We start from the raw sequence: 21455 nt of genomic DNA on the forward strand, positions 1-21455 counted from the left end.
GAGGGAGACACAGAATCGGAAACAGGCTCCAGGCTCTGAGCCATCAGCCCAGAGCTCGACGCGGGGCTCGAACTCACGGACCGCGAGATCGTGACCTGGCTGAAGTCGGACGCTTAACCGACTGCGCCACCCAGGCACCCCTCTTTTTTTTTTTTTTTTTTTTTTAAGATGAGTCTAACTAAATTACCAATTTGATCTTTTCAAGGAACCAACTCTTGGCTTCATTCATCATTTCTCTTGATTCGTTAGTCTCTGTTTCACTTCTCTGATCTTTATGATTTTCTTTGACTAACTTTGGGCTTTGTTCTTTTTACAGTTTCTTTAGGTATTAGGTTAGGTTGTTGTTTTAAGATTTTTCTTGTTTCTTGAGGTAGACCAGGATTGTTGTAAATTTCCCTCTTAAAACTGTTTTTGCTGGGTCCCAAAGATTTTAGGGCCTGCATGCAGGAGTGGGGGACGGGCAGAAAGGGGGAGGCAGAGAATCCCAAGCAGGCACTGCACAGTGGCGAGCTGAAACCAAGAGTCAGAGGATTAACTGACTAGCTACCCAGGCACCCTACGCTGGTTTGTTTTTAATTTCATTTGTCTCTGTGTATATTTTTATTTCCTCTCTTCTTCACTGATCCATTCATTATTTAGTAGTGTGTTGTTTAGCCTCCACATGTTTGGTTTTTTCCCTGCTGTTTTCTTGTAATTGATTTTTTATTTCATACCATTGTAATCAGAAAAGATGCCTGATAGGATTTCACTTTTCTTAAGTTTATGGAAACTTATTCTGTGGCTACATGATTGATCTTGGAGAATGTTCCATGTGCACTTGAAAATAATGTATATTCTGTTGTTTTGGGTTGGAATGTTCTGTACATATCTGTCTAATGTGTCACTCAAAGACACTGTTTCCTCATTGATTTTTTTGACTGGATGATCTATCCATTGATGTAAGTGATTGTTAAAATTCCCTGATAATATTGTATTAATGTTAGTCTCCCTTTATGTCTGTTAAAATTTGCTTTATGGATTTAGGTGCTTCAATGTCAGGTTCGTAGATATTTACAATTGCTATAAGCACTTGTTGGATTGATACCTTTAGCATTAAGTAATGCTCCTTTGTTGCTTGTTACAGCCTTTTTTTTTTAAAGTTTATTTTTGTGTAGGGGTGCCTGGGTGGCTGAGTTGGTTAAGCGTCCGATATTGGCTTGGGTCATGATCTCACGGTTCGTGCCCCATGTCAGGCTCTGTGCTGAGGGCTCAGAGCCTGGAGGCTGCTTCAGATTCTGTCTCCCTCGCTCTCTGCCCCTCCCCCACTTGTGCGCGCGCGCTCTTTCTCTCAAATAAAACATTAAATCAATCAATCAGTCAATGTATGTATGTATGTACGTATGTATGTCTGTTTTGTCTGACACAAGTATTGCTACCCTGGCCTTCTTTTTTCGTTCTATTTTGCCTGGAGTATATTTTTCCATTCCTTTACTTTCAGTCTGTATGTGTGTCTTTAGGTTTGAAGTATGTCTCTTGTAGGCAGCATGTAGATGGGTCTGGTTTTTTTAATCTATTCTGTCACCTTATGTCTTGTTTGTTTGTTTTTTAAAGTTTATTTTTATTTATTTTGAGAGAGAGAGATAGCAAGTGGAGGAGGGGCAGAGAGAAAGGGAGAATCCCCAGAGGGCTTGCAGTCATAAATGGGTCACAGACCTCACAAACTGTGAGATGATGACCTGAACCAAAATCCAGAGTCAAGCTTAACTGACTGAGCCACCCAGGTGCCCCACCTTATGTCTTTTGATTGAAACATTTAAACCATTTACATGTAAAGTAATTACTGATAGGTGTATACATATTGCCATTTTGTTAATTGTTTTGAATTATTTTTTCTAAATAATTGTTATTTCAAAATAACTTTCTTGCTCTCTTTCCTTGCAATTGATGATTTTCTTTAGTGTTATGCTTGGCTTGGCTTTCTCTTTATTTTTTGTTTACCTATTAAAGGTTTTTGGTTACCATGAATTTCATACATATGTGGGTTTTTGAGAGGGAAAAGAAAGACTTAGGATTGTTGACAATGTAGAGCAACTGGAATTCATATTCGTTGCTGGTAGGGATACCAAATGGTACAGCTGCTATGGAAAACACTTCAGCTTCTTATGATAAAGGGTATGCTTAACTTTATATGAGCAGGCAGTTTCATTTCTAGCTATTGTGATGGGGTACAACATATGTGCCCACACAAAGACTTGTACAAGAATGTTCATAGTTACTAATAGCCCCAAACTGGAACAGACCAAATACCCATTAACAAGTGAATGGATAAATAATGGTATATTCCTAAAGTGGAATTCTATTTAGTGATAAAAATTATTGAACTACCTATATATGTAGCATCACGGAAGTATCTGAGATAGACAATGCTTGGGGGGGGGGGGGAGGCGGGGGAGGGAGCCAGATACAAGAGACTACACATGGTATGAGTCTGTATATATGAAACTCTAAAAAGGATAAATCTTGAGTTAGACAAAACAGATCAGTGGTTGCTTAGGGCTAGGATTGGAACTGATAGGAAGAGCGAATGACAGAACCTTCTGGAGGTGATTGAAATGTTGTATATTGTGAGTGTAGTATTGGTTGCACAGTTGTAGATATTTGCCATAACTCATTGAACTGTACACTTTAAGTGGGTGCATTTTATTGTATGTAAATTACACTTCAAAGTTGATTTTAAAAATAGTTTAGGAGAAAATTTGTAATAATACCTAAGAGAAGAAATTTCCATAATTTTAAGTACATATTTCTCGAAAAGTCTTAAAGTAGTAGTAATATTCAAAGTAAGAATTAGTCTTGTGTTTGAGCAAATATTCACACACATTATGCTCTATCAAATACCGATGTGAAATAGCTTGCTAGGAATTTTAATTTTACCTTTATAGGCTGTGAGTTTTACAATATCTCAGATTTCTGCAAACACTTTAAAGGGAGTTTAGGATCTCTTTTTGGTAAGCTATTGAATCCTGACAGATTGAAAGGCATTAATATACTAACTATTGTCAGGTGATTTGAGTAGTTTATTATTGAGTAGTTATTATTCCACCTTCAAGTTAACGGAGAACAAAATGAAAACTGGCTTATACAGTAGATATTATTTCACATAATAAGATTTCTGGAACTAAAGTGTGTTCTAGGATTATAGTAGGGTTTACAGTTCAATACCTGAGCAGTATCATGAAGGACCCAAGTTCCTTTCATCTTTCTGCCTTACTATTCTTACTGTGTTAGTGTACTCCTGTCAGAGGAGTGCTTTGCCATCCCTGGATGGTTGTCTCAGATTTAGGCATCACAGATAATAACACCTAGGGAAGGAAAATGGAATATTCCTATTTTGTATTCCTTTTTACAAGTGAGGGAAACATCCGAGAAGCCCATGCTCATGGCTTAACACATTTAATTGCGGAAAGGGATAAGACTACATGAGTGGCTTGAATGAAACATTATTTACAATGAAATTGACAAATGGAAGGTTAACAAAATCAGATAATTACTTTTTATTAAAGTAGGGAGAAGAATGGCTGAGTAACCCAAGTATATGCTGTATTAGATTGTGCTAAGGCTCTGAAGGACAGGGACAGTGAACTAGACAAAGAAATAGAAAATGTCTTGATAAAAGTGTATGTTCCCAACTTATGAAGATGCTGCATTCCAAAAATTCTCCGTATTTTCATGGCCTACTAAGTACTAGCTTACTGCAGTCTAGCTTTTATCTTCATGATGCTACAGCAGAAATGCTCTTGCTGCAGTCACCAGTGAGCTCCTAATTACCAGTCAGCGGGCCTATTAAAATCAGTTGAAGTACTACTTGACTTCATTTTGGTCTGTAGCATTATTAGACATTTTCTTCCTTAAAGTCTTTTTATTCTTACTGTACTATTCTGTTTCTTTTTTTTTTTTTCTCAATGTTTGTTTATTTTTGAGAGACAGAGACGGAGCATGAACAGGAAGGGGGAGGGCCAGAGAGAGAGAGAGAGAGAGAGAGAGAGGGAGACACAGAATCTGAAGTAGGCTCCAGGCTCTGAGTTGTCAGCACAGAGCCCGAAGCGGGGCTCGAACTCACAAACCGTGAGATCATGACCTGAGCCAAAGTCGGACACTTCACCAACTGAGTCACACACGTGCCCCATCTTATTAAAAATGTATTACATTATTATAAATGTATTGTAAAATATTGTAAGTAACAAAAAGAATTCTTTGTTACCCACATTTAATATATTAACATTTCTCTATTTGCTTTACGTTTCTTTTAAGAAAGAAAAAAATTGCAACAGGTACAATTGAAACCTCCCAATCCATTCCACTCTCTCGATGTTCTTTTCCAACCATGTTTTTATATTTATGGAAGTACTCCCAGCTCTAATTGTTGCTTCCTAATTTCTTTGCCTATTTATTCCCTATATGTAGGTATCCTGTACCGTTATATGAATTCTTCAAACCCCTGCAAATCTTTCCTTGTGAAAATATTTTTGTTTACTCTTTCTCTGGTTTCTGCCTTTTTCCCTAAGTTTTAGACATTTTATCAATCCTCTACTAGATGTTTTCAACATGATGCCCCAAAGGCACCTAAAACTAACATCTGAATGAACTCCTGTGTCCAGAAAAACCTGTTTCTCTTCTAATTCAGTTATGGTATTACTCTGCACCCAGTTCAAACTAGAAATCTTGGAGTCATCTATTCCATAACACACATATCATTAACTATTTTAGTGTTTGGTAAATACTGGCAAGTGAATAAATAACTCCTTTTTCTTCATTTCTCCTCTACCTATATCCAACTGATCATCTACACTTCATATTCTACTTAATATTTACTTCGTTAGTGTTTTCCTCTCATCTCTGGCCCCATAGTGTTTCTGCTTCTGTCCCTTATCACATGGGGCATTGCAGTAGGTTTATAGCTTGGCTGTCATCATTTCTTTCTTTGCACTCTTTAATTCATACTTCTACCATAGTTATTTTTAAACACATATTGTCGCCTGCTGTTCACCTTTTTAAAAGTCTTGAATAACTTCCCAGTGCTCCCTGGATAAAGTCTGAAATAATTCCCTTCATGGGTAAATTGTCCTCTACCTTTAGCCTCTGTCCCACCATCTCATAGACACCCCCATATACTCCTGTCACAGAGATGTTTTCTTCCCTAAACACCATGCTTTTCAAACGTCTGAGACATTCTGCACTTTTCATTATTCCTGGAATAACCTATTTCCTCTTCCCCAAATCTCCAGCTCTTCAAGACCCAGGTCACATTCCCCTTTTTCAAAAATTTCTTTCCCAAGCACTCTGGACAGAGCTTATAACTTACTTTGTAGTCTCGTGGTGTTTTATACATACTTCGCCTCCACCATTTTTCACATTTTACAATACTGTACTTGTTTCCTATACTTATTTGTTACCTTTTTTTTTTTTTTAAGGGACCATTTCTTGACATTTCCAGCTCTTTATAGTGTTTAATAAATATGTTAATAAATATGTATGTGTATGTTAGCAGTGTGGAACTTGAAGAGGCTTTCCCATATAACTGTTCTAAATGATGCTATGTTTCTAGGACACCCCATAAAAATCTGTTTAACTCATGTTGCACCTGAAGTTTAAAAATGTAAATCATATCCTACACTTTTATAATCCTGTTTCTAAAGGAGATGGGAAGCAGTAATAACTCCTTTGTGTTCATACTGGGGTGCTGGACCAAAAATGAGTCTATCCAGGCATCTATTGGAAAGGGCAAATTGGTAGAAGTGAGAAGTTGGACCAAAGACTCTGGATTAAGAAAAAAGGCCGGAGGACAGTTAAGAGTAGTAATGGAAGACTGGAAGCGGAGGGAGGGGGGGAAGGTCTGACTCTGGAAGGAAGAAGGGTTAAGTCAGTGATGTTTTCCAGAGAGAACAGACCTAAGCAACAACTGCAGATAAAGAAAAAGATGAAAATGAGGAATTAAGGGAGCTGGGAATAGAAAAGGAGGTGGGTGAATAATCATGGTAATTGCAGTTATGAATCGATATATTTCAGTTGGCCTGTTTTGTGAATATATATTGGTTGTTGGTTAAAATCCTCCCTTCATCTTTGAGTATTGAGTCAAAATTTGCCAATCTGGTAAGCAAGAAAGGTACCTTTTAAAATTTGCATTTATTAGAGGACTGGAAAGGTCGGACATCTCCTTATACTGCTTATTGGCCTTTCGTATTTCATTTGTAAATTATCTCTTGATAGGCTTCCCTGTTTTTTTGAGGGGCTGTCTTTTTTTTTTTTAACATGTAAAATGTCAACCAGTTTTCATATGTGTACATTTCTGTGTTAGACTGAGTAAGAACACGAGCAAGTACAAAGATACTTTCCCTTTTCTCATATCTTTAACTTTGCTTAAGACTTTTTTGTCCCTACTCCTGTTCCCCACACAGAAGTTAGATAATCATGCATCTAGGCTTTTCTTTTAAGGTTTCTACTTTTACATTATGCTTTAAAACACTTTTCCAACTAGATTATGAAACATGGTGAGTTTCTTCTAATACTTTTAGAAGCAGATACCTTTTATGTAATTAGCTTATAGCTCCCTCGAAGTGTGTTCATTAGAAATTTAAATTTCCACTCCCAGTTATGTTTTGATGCTTACACTTAACTGTCACATCTTAAGAATATACTCATTTAAGATAATGATCTGAAAATCTTCCAGCTTTGAGGTTCTGAGAGTTTCTGTTTTCATATTTATAGCTACATTTATTTTATAGTGCTTAATTTTTTTTTTTTTTTGCATTTTTATTGTTTTAAGTAATTTACACCCAATGTGGTGGGTCCAAGATCCAAAGTTGCATGCTCTACCAACTGAGCTAGCCAGGTGCCCCTAGAATGTTTTTAATTGAAGTATAATTAATATACAGTGTTAGATTTCAGGTATACAACACAGTGACTTGACAATTTCATACAATACTCAGTGTTTACCATGATAAGTGTAGTTGCTATCTGTCATCATACAATGTTATTACAATATTATTGACTGTATTCCTTATGCTGTACTTTTCATCTCTGTGACTTATTGTACCTCTTAATCTTCTTTACTTACCCCATCCCTCCACTCTGACAACTACCAGTTCTCTGTTTTTAAGAGTCTGGTTTTTTGTTTGTTTGTTTGTTTTTTAGATTCCACATATAAGTGAAATCATATGGTACTTGTCTTTCCCTGACTTATTTTACTTAGCATAATATCCTCTAGGTCCATCCATATTGTCACCTATAGCAAGATCTCATTTTTTTTTTATAGCTGAGTAATATTCCCATTATTTACACACATCCCACACATATTTATCCATTCATCTATGTATAGACACTTGGATTGCTTCCATATGTTGGCTATTGTAAGTAATCTTGCAGTTAACATAGGGGTGCATAGTGGAATTGCTGGATCATACGATATTTCTATTTTTGATTTTTTTTAAGAACCTCAATACTGTTCATTACCGCCAACAGTGCATGAAGTTTCCCTTTTATCCACATTCTTGCCAGTACTTGTTATTTCTTTTTGGTATTAACCATTCTGATAGGAGGTAATATCTCATTGTGGATTTGATTTGCATTTCTCTGGTGACTAATGGTGTTGAGCATCTTTTCATGTGTCTTTTGTCCTTTTATGTGTATATCTTCTTTGGAAAAATGTTCAGTTCTTCTGCCCATTTGTCAATCAGATTATATGTTTTTTTGGTGTTTAATTGTGTAAATTATTTTTTTTAATTTTTTTTTTAAGTTTATTTATTTTTGACAGATTCAGAGTGCGAGCATGAGCTGGGTAGGGGCAGAGAGAGAGAGGGAGACACAGAATCCGAAGCAGGCTCCAGGCTCCAAGCTGTCAGCACAGAGCCTGATGCGGGGCTCGAACTCATGAACTGCGAGATCATGACCTGGGCTGAAGTCGGACGCTCAACCGACTGAGCCACCCAGGCGCCCCTAATTGTATAAATTCTTTATATATTTTGGATACTAACCTCTTATTGGACATATCAGTCGCAAATATCTTCTCCCATTTACTGAGTTGCTTTTTTGTTTTGTTGATGGTGTCCTTTGCTATGCAAAACCTTTTTATTTTGGTGTAGTCACAATTGTTTATTTTTGCTTTTGTTTCCCTTGCCTGACAAGATCAAAAAATATGTTGCTAAGGCTGATGTCAGAAAGATTACTACTTAACATTTTGTTTTTCTTCTAGGAGTTTTATGGTTTCAGGTCTCACATTTGTGTTTTAATCCATTTTGAGTTTTTTTTTCTTTTCATTTTGAGTGTATTTTTGTGTATAGTATAGGAAAGTGGTCCAGTTTCATTCTTTTGCATGTAGTCATCCAGTTTCCCCAACACCATTTATTGGAAAGACTTTTTCCCCATTGTATATTCTTTCCTTTGTCGTAGATTAATTGACCATATAAGCATGGGTTTATTTCTGGGCTCTCTATGCTGTTTCACTGACCTTTGGGTCTGTTTTTATGCCAGTACCATACTGTTTTGATTGATTACTATAACTGTAGTATATCTTGAAATGTATGATTATGATACTTCAGTTTTGTTCTTTCTCAAGTCTGCCTACCCTATTCATGTCCTGTGTGGTTCTATACAATTATTAGGATTATTTGTTCTACTTTTGTAGAAAATACTATTGGTATTTTGATAGGGATTACATTGAATCTGTAGACTGTTTTGGTGTTATAAACATTTTAACGATATTAATTCTTCCAGTCTATGAGCATGGTATACCTTTCCATTTGTGTTGTCTTCAACTTCTTTCATCAGTGTTTTATAGTTTTCAGTGTACAGGTCTTTAACCTCTTTAGTTAAATCCATTCCTAGCCTTTTTTTTTTTTTTTTTTAGTGTAATTATAAATGGGATTGTTTTCTTAATTTCTCTTCTACTTTATTATTAGTGGGTAGAACTACAACAAATTTCTGTATATTAATTTTGTAGCTTTTAACTTTAGTGAATTCATTCATCAGTTCTGATAGTATTTGGTGGAGTCTTTAGGGTTCTCTGTATATTGTATTATGTCTCTGCAAATAGTGGCAATTTTACTTCTTCCTTACCAATTTGGTTGCCCTTTATTTCTTGTCTGATTACTGCAATATAGCTACATTTTAGATGTTATATAGCTAAGGTCATAAATATTCAGTCTTTGTGAATTCATGAGGCAATCATCTTACTCACCTACTTCCTTTTGAATGCCATGTAAGAAAGGAAAAACTGTAAAATTAGAATGACCCTTAAAAGGAAGTGAATTAATGAAATCCCCATTAGTGCCCCCATAAGAAGTGAATAAAATAATGCAGATTTGTAATATTAGTAACCTGTTATATGAGTCATGTTTGTAAGATGCACAAAGAGATGAGTAACTCTTGATTTAAGAAATGTATTGGCAGTAATTTGGGGGTAGGGTGGGAATTACACCAGTAAGCAAAAAACAAGATACAAAATGGTAAGGTAAGCATTCCATATAAAAATCTCCCCAAAAGTACACTGGACGTTTTAAGGAAGACAATATTTTGCCATTTATGGGGAAAAGCCTGAATGGAAAAGTAGCATTTTTGGTGACATTCAGTGAATGGATAGAACTATAGCAGGTAGAGAAGTTTTAGATGTAAAAATCCCCACAAAATTGGGAAAGCACGGGGCATATGTATTTGGGGAAACAGGAAAGTGTGTGTGTGTAGATAAGCATAAGGAAATAATAGGAGATAAAGTTGGAAAGATAGAGTGGGATTGGATTTGGTAAGCATTGGGAGTGTGACTGTAGATAAGGAAGAAAAAAGTTACAGAACTACCCTGTTCTATACGTGGTAGCTACTAGCCACATATAGACACTGAGCACTTGAAATGTACCTGGTCCAAATAGAAATGTACTATAAGTTTAAAATATATAACAGACTTCTGAGACTTAGTACAAAAAAAAGAATGTAAACTGTCATTAAAAATTTTTTTAGGGGCGCCTGGGTGGCGCAGTCGGTTAAGCGTCCGACTTCAGCCAGGTCACGATCTCGCGGTCTGTGAGTTCGAGCCCCGCGTCGGGCTCTGGGCTGATGGCTCAGAGCCTGGAGCCTGTTTCCGATTCTGTGTCTCCCTCTCTCTCTGCCCCTCCCCCGTTCATGCTCTGTCTCTCTCTGTCCCAAAAATAAAATAAAACGTTGAAAAAAAAAAAAAATTAAAATTTTTTTATTGATTTGTTGAAATAATTGTATTTTATATGCAGTAGATTAAATAAAATATATCATTTAAATAAATTTTATTTTTTTATTAAAAAATTTGTTTATTGTTTATTTATTTTGGGAGAGAAAGTATGCACACGTGCTCACGCATGAGCGGGAAGGGGCTGAAAGAGAGGGAGAGAGAGAATCCCAGGCAGTAACCGTGAGATCATGATCTGAGTCGAAATAGAGTCCACCGCTTAACTGACTGAACCACACAGGCGCCCCTTCTTTTTATATTTTTTAACTTGGCTGCTAGAAGATTGAAAATTATATATGTGGCTCAGATTATATTTCTATTACAAAGGGCTTTTTATAGATAGAAGGAATACAGCTGGCATTTGCTAGTACTTACTATGTGCCACATATTGTCTGGAACCTGTAATAAACCTAAGTTAATCATCATAGAAAACTTTATGAAGTGATGTTATTATTATCCCTCTTTTTTATGTAAGGGTAAGGTGCAGAGAGGTTGGGCAGCATACTCCCCTAGTATGTAGAAAGCCAGGATTCAAATGTAGGCGCCTCTGGCTTCAGAGCCAGTGGCTTTCCGAGCACACTATGGCATGTTGTCATTGGACCATTAAAGGTGGTTGAGCTGGAGAATGATATGATTGGAATGATGCCTCAGCAGACTTGTAATAAAGATAAGTAAGGAGAAGAAACTCCATTTTTAGTTGTCTAGTTTTTTATTTTGTTAATGTTACTTTTTTGTGGAAGAATAATTCCTTGTTTAAAGTGAAGTTTTAAATTGAGTTTTTTTGAAGTATCCTTTATATTAACCACTTCTCAAAATATTTGCCTTACCGCCTTTGTAGATTTGATAATGGGCTGCATTAAAAGTAAAGAGAACAAAAGTCCAACCATTAAATATAGAACTGAAAGCACTCCAGAGCCTGTCAGTGCAAGTGTCAGCCATTATGGAGCAGAACACACGGCAGTGGCCCCATCGTCTTCAACAAAGGGAGCATCTGTTAATTTTAACAGTCTTTCCATGACACCATTTGGAGGATCCTCAGGGGTGACACCTTTTGGAGGAGCATCTTCTTCATTCGCAGTGGTGCCAAGTTCATATCCTGCTGGTTTAACAGGTGAGATTTAAATGGACAGTTCTGTTGTCTGTTTGGGAATGTGACCTTAGGCAGTACATTCAAAGAAAGATAACTGCTTGTAAGAAAGATAAGTTCCTGGGGGACTTAATAAGTTTATGTGAAAATTAAACTTCTAACGTAAAAATTAAAGTGTTACTGTATACATAGATATTGTTCTGGAAAATTTGGTGATTATCGACTGGTTACACCATTATTTCCTTTTTCATTTTTCAAGTAATTATGAAGTGCCTGCTATGTGGCAGGTACTGGGGTTATAAAAATTTAAAACATGTACCCCTCCCTCAAGAATGTTATAAGTTTTCAGGTTTATAATGTACTATCCAGTATTAAAATATTATAGTAGTTACTTAATATTAAATGGTAATGTAATGATGGTATTTTTTTTTTTATCAGATACTGATTGATTTTAAAAAGAAAAGTCCTAAGGCTCAGAGTTAAATGATTTTTTTTTTTCAGAGCCAGAGATAAGCAAGAGAGACAAGGTTTAATGTTCTGTTCCAGAACTCCATTTATTACTTTATGATATACTTTCAGAGAACAGGAAGAAATGACAGCTGACAACCTTTCATGGAGCCAGAAATGCTCTAAAAAATTAGTTAGAAACTTTAAAAAGATTTCTTTTGTGGAAGGTTTCCACATCGGGATACTTTTTCCCTTGAGTAACAAAACATAACTGGTTTTAAAAAGGTAGAGTGAGCTCTAGGGTTCCTTGATATAACAGTAGTTTTTTAATGTCATCAAGGACTCGAGTCCTTGATCTCTTTCCAGTAGCCCTTAGAGTTTCTGCTTTAACCTTAGGCTTGGCAAAACAGCTGCTAGCATCAAATTGAGCAGCAACATGTGTCCTTACTTAACAATCAGAGGGGGCAAAAGTGGAATCTGTTCTATAAGCTTGGACTATAAATTTGTCCCTTCAGTCTGCTTACCTCTAAACCAATAATAGTGCTAGAGGAATGCCATAAGTGAATTCTATGAGACTGTTCATTTTGAGGAGCTGTGGGCATCAAAGAGTCAATTATAGTTTAATTCCCAACTCCCTAACTCTAAATACCTCAGTAACGGATCGCCATGATGGTGTTCTCAGTTATCATCAAAAGTTTAAGTTATTTTCAGAATTATATGTTTGGGAAAGACAGTAGTCCAGAATGGTTCAAGTAAATGTTGATCCTTAAGGACATAGTTTAGTTACCTAAGCACTTTACTTATGTCCATTTAATAAAGGTGAAAGCCCTTTAGCTGATCAAGGAAAGCAGTCTTGAGATATCATTTGATCTGAGTTTTGATTGATGAGAATGACCTAAATATGTGCAGAGCTGGAAAAAGAGCTTTCTGGGGAAGAGAGAACAACAGCAGAGTTTAGGAGGTACAGATGAACCTGGCAGATTTGAGGACCAATGAGGACAACAGAGGGTAGAATTGATTACTATAAGATTGAAGAGTTAGGATTACTCAGGACCTCAAAGACTCTGGTAAGAAGTTTGGATTTTATTCAAAAGCCAAGAAAAAGCAGTTGAAGAAATTTAAATAGAGTATTTGCATAATTGAATTTCCTTTTTTTAAAAACCACTGTGGCAACTAACTGTGTGGAGAATGTATATAAGGAAGCAGGTACAGAAGTGGGTTAGGAGGCTACTTCTCTCAAGAGTCCTAGCACTCCAAGATAACAAGGGTTTGGATGAAGGTGGCAGCAGTGGAAATGGAAAAGAAAGTAGATAAGAGGTATTTTAGAGGTAGAGCTAACAGTGCTAGTATAGGGACTTGGTTGAGTACCTGATCAGATAGTGCCATTTGCTTAGGCATTCAAGTAGATATGTCAGATAGGCAGTTAATACGTGACTGGAGCTCAGGGGACAAGAGTAAATCAATCCATTCTATTCTTCTGTTTGCAGGTAATGGTTTAGTTGTGTAGTGTCCTGATCTGTTAAGCATTTGTGTACAGTGCTCTGTATGACAGTTATTTTTGGAATTTATAATTCATATCAGTCATATCACTTAATTTCTAAGAAAAACAAGCCATTTTTAACTTTTAAGTGTTCAGTATACTAACTAATCTTACTAAATCCCTAGCTGTTACTAGGAAGGATCAGTCTTACAGATGGAAATGTTCACCCATTGTTTATCAGAAATTGAGATGATCAGTGCCAGTAATTTGCAGTACTTGTTAATGCTTTTTCTGCCAAAGAATTAATTTGAACTTTGACTGTCTTTCCAAGTCAGAGACCTTGCTACTATGAGCCAGAGTTAAATTTGTTTCTGTAGGTGTATAGAATTTTAGAATTTGTAGCTTACAGTAGTTTCATGGGAAGTCTTAAGAGAGCATCTTTTTAACTGAGCTCTAGCTGCCCAAGTCTCCATTTAAAAATAGATTCTGGAGACTAGGAAGAATATTATGCTTAGCTTTTTTGCTGACAATTTTTTTTCTCTATTTTACTTTATCCATATAATTACCTTGGTTGTTTTTTTGTTTTTGTCTTTGTTTTTGGCTCCGATAGGTGGTGTTACTATATTTGTGGCCTTATATGATTATGAAGCTAGAACTACAGAAGACCTTTCATTCAAGAAGGGTGAACGGTTTCAAATAATTAACAACACGTAAGTGTTGGGAATGTTTTGTGAGGGAGAAGTACTGATAGAAACCTAGTCTTCATGCCGAAACCACTTAACTGGTTGATTTCTGAATCATGAGAGTGGTGCGGCATGGGTCTCTGCCCACTGGGTTGGATGATGCATTTAGTTTCTTGAGACACATGGCATAATAACTACTGCTGTAGCCAGAAGTTATTACTTCTACAAATTGTGCTGCAATATGTGTTTTGCCATGAAAAGTAGAGATTAAAGAGTGAAGAATGAGGGAGTAGATGCAAGTAAGTACATTACTTAAAAAAAAAGAAGTCTATAGAATTCTATGTTCCTGTTTAAGTATAAGGTGATTTAAGGATCTTATTTCTTTCTCTTAAAAACACAAAGGAAAAAGTCCAGGGAGGGAACCCCAGCATCCCGAACTGATCACATTAAGTTGCTTTGTTCCTAGGTGATTCTTAGACATTCAGTGTCCCATTAAGAATTCAATGCTTGAATTGAAAATTCAATTCTTTGGGGGTGCCTGGGTTACTCAGTTCGTCTCCCCCCACCCTCCCCGACTTGCACGCACTCTCTCTCTCTCAAATAAAAAGAAAATAAAATTAAAAAAAAGAAAATTCAGTGCTTGTTATGGAAAATAAATCCCATAATTTCATTAGCAGGCATAGCAACCAGCTCATAACTTATCAAAATATATATTATGGTCTCTTTACTTCCAGTCATATTTCCAAACTTTCTTGTTCCCATTTGTTATCTATTATTGTTCCAGAATATAAAATATGATCATGTCTCTCTGCTTTAAAATCCTACAGTAGCTCCCAGTTGCTGTCAAGATAAAAGGAGTAACAATGGTAGACGTCAGTCACGGAGCTGCTTCCCCTTCCTCACTTAACTGCCCAGCCATAGTAAATTGCTTATAATTGTATGAATACACTGGGGTTTCTCACCTTTCTTTTTCTTTTTCTTTTTTTTAAGTTTATTTATTTTGAGGGAGGCAGGAGAGAGGTAGAGAGAGAGGGAGGGAGAGAGTGAATCCCACACAGGCACCATATTGTCAGCACAGAGCCCATGTGGGGTTCAGTCTCATGAACCGTGACATCATGACCTGAGTGGGAATCAAGAGTCAGATGCTTAACCAACTGAGCCACCCAGGTGCCCCCTCACCTTTCCATGCCTTCACACGTAGTTTCTTTTTTCTGGAATGGGTCTTTCTGTCTCTCCAATTTTTTTTTTTCTTTTGTCTGGCCAACCCTGCTCATCCTTCAAAACATATATTCCTGTATCATTTCTCAAGGAGGCCTTTCTTCACATTCTTCCTCTGCTATTGGCCCACACCCCATCTCCTGCTGGATTCAGTGTCTGCCTTACTGGTTGAGGTGGCACCATCTACAAACCTCAATCATAGCTACCATCACTACTTTGGATTATAATGTATCATGTGCTTTTCATTCTTCTAGACCAGTGGTTCTCACCTTGGGGAAAAATTGTCCAGGGACATTTGGCAATATCTGGAGACATTTTTAGTTGTTATAGTCAGGGTCCCTCTACTATCTTCTAGTGGGTAGAGGCCAGGGGTATTGCTGAACATCCTACAATGCACAGAACAGCCCCAACAACAAAGAATTATCCAGCACAAAGAGTCAGTAGTGCCAAGGTTGAGAAATTCTTCTCAGGCTGAGTTTCTGGAGGGTATAGACTGTCTTTTTACTTCTGTTTCCAGCATACCTTCTCATAAAGTCTGTCACTTAAAGGGTATTCAGTAAATGTTTGAATGAATCATGAGTGGTTAGTACAAATGCAAACTTTGCAGTTTGTGTATCTGAAAGTGCCTATAATACATACGAGGAAACTACAAACTAAGCTTATGAGTTCGTCAGTACTTGAAATGCCAAAGGATTTTTCATCTCATTTTTTAGAGAACAAATTCTCCTCAGTCATTTATAAAATTTCAATTTAGATAAAATATTTTCATTACTTCTCTCTGGCAAAGCAAAACATGCATTTAATTTTTAGTAGCAGAACCCACTTATATCTTCCTCATTAGAGACTGATAATATTTGCTTTTATGTTAATTTTGGAAAAGTCAAGTCTTATGTATTGCAAGCTAAACATAATTCTCATGTTCTGAAGTGATTTTAGTCTTACTTAGATATTTATGGCTAACATTTTTGTAAATATACTTTGTTCTCAGAGTTAAATTTTTTATTGTTCTTGCCTGTTGCCTACAGGAGTTCTAAGGCATCCTGATTTTTTTTCCCCTACAATGACCAAAAAGGAACATTCTGATTTTATGTACTGTTGAAAGCATTTGACAGTAAAAAAGAACGAACTACTGATAACATGCTATAACATAGATGAACCTTGAAAAAAATTATGCTAAGTGAAAAAAGCCAGTCCAAAAGACCATGCCACACATTGTATAATTCCATTTATATGAAATGCCCATAAACGCATGTCCATAGGAACAGAAAGTGGATTTAGTATTTGGCAGTGTGGGGGGAGGCTTGGGGAGGAGTAGGGAATGACTGTTAATGGGTACAGAGTTTCTTTGTTGGAGGGGTGGGGGGTGACGAAATGTTCTAAAATTGATTGTGGTAATGGTTGCACAACTCTGAATATATTAAAACCCCTGACATCTTAAAGGGGGAATTTTTCGTGTGTAAATTATATGTCAGTAAAGCTTTTAAAAAAGAAAACATTGAGTTGAAACTGAGTAATTTGAAAGATTTACCTCCCAAATTGTGTTAGTCAGTATAGTTTATTGTTTTAGGTTGTAAGAATTGTGTAAAAAAAGGGATCTTATAACTAAAATTAAACTGTAACTTTTGGAGGAGAAAGACGCAGTTGTGCTTTTGCTTTAGCCTTATTCGTTTAATTCATGTAACCTATTTTTGAGTATTCTTCTTTTGAGTTTAATTCTTGATCAAATGAATGCATTAAAAAATGGAAGTAATACCTCTTTTCTACATATATACAAGGCAACACTGTAATAAATTGTGTCCTGAGCAGTTGTCTACCTTGGGTAATTGTTGTTTTATGTATTACAGGGAAGGAGACTGGTGGGAAGCACGATCAATTGCTACAGGAAAGAATGGCTATATCCCTAGCAATTATGTAGCCCCTGCAGATTCCATTCAGGCAGAAGAGTATGGCCCTACTTCATATTTTATTAATTACTTTGATTTTAGAAAATGTTTTAGTGCACATTCTACTTAGCCACAATTTTACACACATACAATTACATACCAGCCTTAATACAGCTAATACATCATATTAATAGGAGATGTTACTTGAAAATTAATAATTAATGCCATAGTATTTGCTTACAGTAGGATCATAAATAATCTGCATTAATCATACTATTATGCCTAGTCTGTATCCTTTATATTTTCTCTTTAAAAACATCATATTAACTCTTTTTATATTCTGCAAACTCTCTCACTTCAAAATTTACCCTCAGTTGATAGTGTTGTATCAGTGTTAATTTCTTGACTTAGGTGCTTGATCTGTGATTATGTAGGAGAATATCCTTAAGAAGTACACACTGAAGTATTTAGGATAATGATTCAGAATGTTTGCAACTTACTCTCAATTGGTTCAGAAAAAGTACACAGAGTAAGAGAATATGACAAAGTAAAATTTTAACATTTAGGAAATCTGGGTAAGGAGTATATGAGTGTTCTATGTGCTATTCTCACAACTTTTAAAAAATTAAAATTCACCTTCAGTGACATAATATTTTTAGATCAAACCAAGAATGTCTGGGATTTATAATACTACTACTTTGTTTTCATAACACAACACTTAACACAGTGCCTTGCACAGAGTAGGTGCTCTCTCAGTGTTTGTTTTTATTGCTTTTACAATATGTAATCTGTCTCTGTAACTCTGTTCTGCTTGACACTTGTTACTTCTTGTTTTATTCTGTGAGCTTCTCCACAGCAGAGACTTATTTTTATTCACAAATCTGTATTAAATCAAACCCACGCTAATTTAGAGTTGCTAGTAATTTGGATATAGTTTACTTGCACTTTACTGAATACAGATGAGCACACTGTTACCAGGGAGCCACTTCTGTTCTTCCTACTGCACCCTTCATATTTCCATCTGTCAGGGACCTAGAGGTTCTCTCTGTCATTATTGTCTTTACTTCTCTGATCCTGTGACTTCCAGGTGAAGTTTAAGAGACTTGTTGAATAGTCAGTACCTGGAAATACTAGGACAGTATGTTCTGACAGTAGTATTTGTAATACTTCTATTTAGTAAAGATCTTTTATTGTGTTTGCTGTGTTTTTAAGCTGTCTTCTGAAGCTCTTTGTTGTCACCCCTCCCCTCCACTCGAATCTTACTGATACTTATGTAAATCTTTCCAACCCTTACACATTTCCAACTTAAAACACTGTTTTTTGCCAGGTGGTATTTTGGCAAAATGGGGAGAAAAGATGCTGAAAGATTACTTCTGAATCCTGGGAATCAACGAGGTATTTTCTTAGTACGAGAGAGTGAAACTACTAAAGGTAATTATAATGTAAGTATAAAAGTTTTCTTGGACCGTATTTTGAGAAAGATACAGAAAAAGTATTTGTTTCCCTCCTTAGGTGCTTATTCTCTCTCTATTCGTGATTGGGATGAGGTAAGAGGTGACAATGTGAAACACTACAAAATTAGGAAACTTGACAACGGTGGATACTATATCACAACCAGAGCACAATTTGATACTCTGCAGAAGTTGGTAAAACACTACACAGGTATGTGACGATTTCACGTGTGAAAACTATTTTTAAATGTTGTATTTTATGAGGACAGAATCTCTGTTTTCATTTCTTGTAAGATTTAGCTCAGTACTTTACACACAGAGTGTGTTCTATAGATGTTGTATTGTAGTTTTAAAATGAAGAACAGGTAATACTTATTACCTGAATTAGGTTCTTAGATATGGTAAAATTCGACTACCATTATTTGAATCCTTGTATCTAACTGGAGTAATATTTACATTGGGGTTTCGTTTCATAACAGCTAAAAACCAAGATAGATTGTGACAATAAATAAAAAAGCATAAAAGCAAAAAATTTTTAAGGAACATTTATTAAGTAGGTAAAACTAAATACTTAAAAAGCCATATCAGATGTCTTTTCGGGTTACATTCCTCTGTATGGGCTGGACCACATAAAACTTCCTAAAATATAAATCCAGTGAAATTTAATTCTGCAGATGCATTTTTCTTTTCCTGGAAAACTAACCTATAGCAACTGTAGACGTTCTTTTGGTTTTTCAAGGACCTTTGAAAGATATTCGGTATTAGATTCTTCTGTCTCAAAATTTTGCATTGCTGATTTAATATATGAATGCATCTGAAAGTTTTTAAATTCTTAATACTAGAGGTAAGGGAGTTCCCATGGCAATCTCTTCTTCAGTGACAGCTAGCTACAAACAGTCTATCAAGTCAACCACCAATCTTGACATTGAAGTAACATGTTAGCGAGCAGTTGTAATTGCACTGGTTAGAATGTGGATTTGTGTGGTTACTTGTTGAAAATGGGAGGCAACATGTCATATTCAACAAAGAAGATTGGATAAGCAAGATTGACAAGTCAAGCCATTGTGAATTTGGGATTCCCTGTTTAACAGTTAATGGTAGCATTCTATTTAGGAAGAAGTAAAGCACAGTGGTCAAAAACATAACTTTGGAGGTAACCAGAACTAGGGTTTGAATCCCATCTCCATCACTTACTAACTGGGTGACATTAAGAAAGTCACTTAAGCTTTTCAAGACTTACTTATGTGAGATATTTATAAAGTTCTGAATTAGTACAATAGCTGAGACATAATAAGTATTCAATAAATTATAACCTTAAAAAGGTATTCAACAAAAAATGTTTTGTTTTTTGTATGTTTTGTTTCTTATATACGTACAACTCCCTTTTTTGTGTCTGTGGTTTTAGCATAAAACTGATAAAACATTATGTTTTTGTTTTCTTTAATTTAAACTTTTAAAAACATTGATATACTATATATACCTTAATTTTTGTAATTAATTCATTTTACAGTGTAGTTTATTCATTTATCTAGAACATGCTGATGGTTTATGCCATAAGTTAACAACCGTGTGTCCAACTGTGAAACCCCAGACTCAAGGTCTAGCAAAAGATGCTTGGGAAATCCCTCGAGAATCTTTGCGACTAGAGGTTAAATTAGGACAAGGATGTTTTGGTGAAGTATGGATGGGTAAGAAATCTGAACTTCTGGTTTTTTTGTCATTTGTTTAGCCGTAGATTAAAGCACCACAACTTATGATAAGATATACCAAAATATTTAAGGTAACTGCTCAGTGCTGCTCACTGAGGTTTGACTTAAAATCTCTTAATAAATAGATTAAAATAGTAAAATATGTTGTTTCTCTAGGAACATGGAATGGAACCACAAAAGTAGCAATCAAAACACTAAAACCAGGTACAATGATGCCAGAAGCTTTTCTTCAAGAAGCTCAGATAATGAAAAAGTTAAGACATGATAAACTAGTTCCTCTATATGCTGTTGTTTCTGAAGAGCCCATTTACATTGTCACTGAATTCATGTCAAAAGGTATGTATATATTAGTTTATTTTTAGAGTATTCAGGTTGATAAATTTTTTAAAAAACAAGTCTTCATTTCTATTTTTATGCATACAAATTTTTTTAATGTGTCGTGTTCTCTAAGATTTTTATGTAGACATTTAAAAACAGAAAATCTAACATTTTGTTTAATGGAGTAGTGATTAGTTCCAGTTATTCCAAAGGAGAGTACAAAGTTTAAAAGGAAAATCAGGCCAGCCCAATTTATGTTGAAAGTAAGTAGTCTTTCATTCCATTTGACTAAAGGAAATGGAATAGCTAGAAAAGGGAAAAAAAAATATTTCTATCAATTAAAATAATGCAGTTAGATATTTATATCTTTAGTCCTAAAGCAAAGAAATCAGGTGAAATTAAGGAAATTAATTTTATCTTATTTTAGTGTAAACACAGTCTCTATATTCAGGATTCCTAGAAACTTTTCCCCACTATTGTTTACTAACATTTCTCCATTCTCCCAAACTCTAGACCCTAAGGTGGGGTCTTTAGTAACAGGGTTGTTTGGGGCCAAGATAAAGAGAAGGGACAGATGATGCTTTAAAAGAGGAACCAGTAAGTACTAAATATGTTGCCAGTCCCACTTTTACCCTCTTGAATTTTATCTTTTTTTTTTTTTCTTCCTCTTAATGAGTCACTCATCCATAATTAAAGCTACTGGTTATGTCATCTCTCTTCAGTAGTCCATCTTGGCCAACAATGTAGTTCCATCTAGTGGTGACAGGGCCAACTACAAGCTGCATATTTGCTATAGGAAATCTACCCCCCACCTCCCAAAGGAATAGCAAGACCAAAAATTAAGAACTGATGTAACCTACTAATTGATAGCCAAAACTTACCTAATACCCTGAAGGCACATGGCACTTTTTGGAAAGAATCTCTACTGCAAACAACTGCCAAATAACCCCTTTC

General features: G+C 35.7%; 1 protein-coding gene across 4 annotated transcripts in view; it reads left to right on the plus strand.

The window, feature by feature from the left end:
* YES1 (YES proto-oncogene 1, Src family tyrosine kinase) overlaps positions 1-21455 on the plus strand; it is a 70772-nt gene that overhangs the window by 37849 nt on the left and 11468 nt on the right. For 3 of the 4 annotated variants that reach the window (XM_045459775.1, XM_045459774.1, XM_045459776.1), the window contains exons 2-8: positions 11064-11336; positions 13850-13949; positions 16985-17083; positions 18351-18454; positions 18536-18685; positions 20007-20162; positions 20340-20519. In XM_045459775.1, the coding sequence (XP_045315731.1) occupies positions 11072-11336; positions 13850-13949; positions 16985-17083; positions 18351-18454; positions 18536-18685; positions 20007-20162; positions 20340-20519 (1054 nt within the window). In that variant the 5' untranslated portion in view covers positions 11064-11071. Of the gene's footprint in view, positions 1-11063; positions 11337-13849; positions 13950-16984; positions 17084-18350; positions 18686-20006; positions 20163-20339; positions 20520-21455 lie in introns of all 4 variants that reach the window. The other variant, XM_045459773.1, reaches the window with a different exon arrangement.

The sequence above is a fragment of the Leopardus geoffroyi genome, chromosome D3, assembly GCF_018350155.1.
Source record: "Leopardus geoffroyi isolate Oge1 chromosome D3, O.geoffroyi_Oge1_pat1.0, whole genome shotgun sequence".
Classification (NCBI taxonomy): domain Eukaryota; kingdom Metazoa; phylum Chordata; class Mammalia; order Carnivora; family Felidae; genus Leopardus; species Leopardus geoffroyi.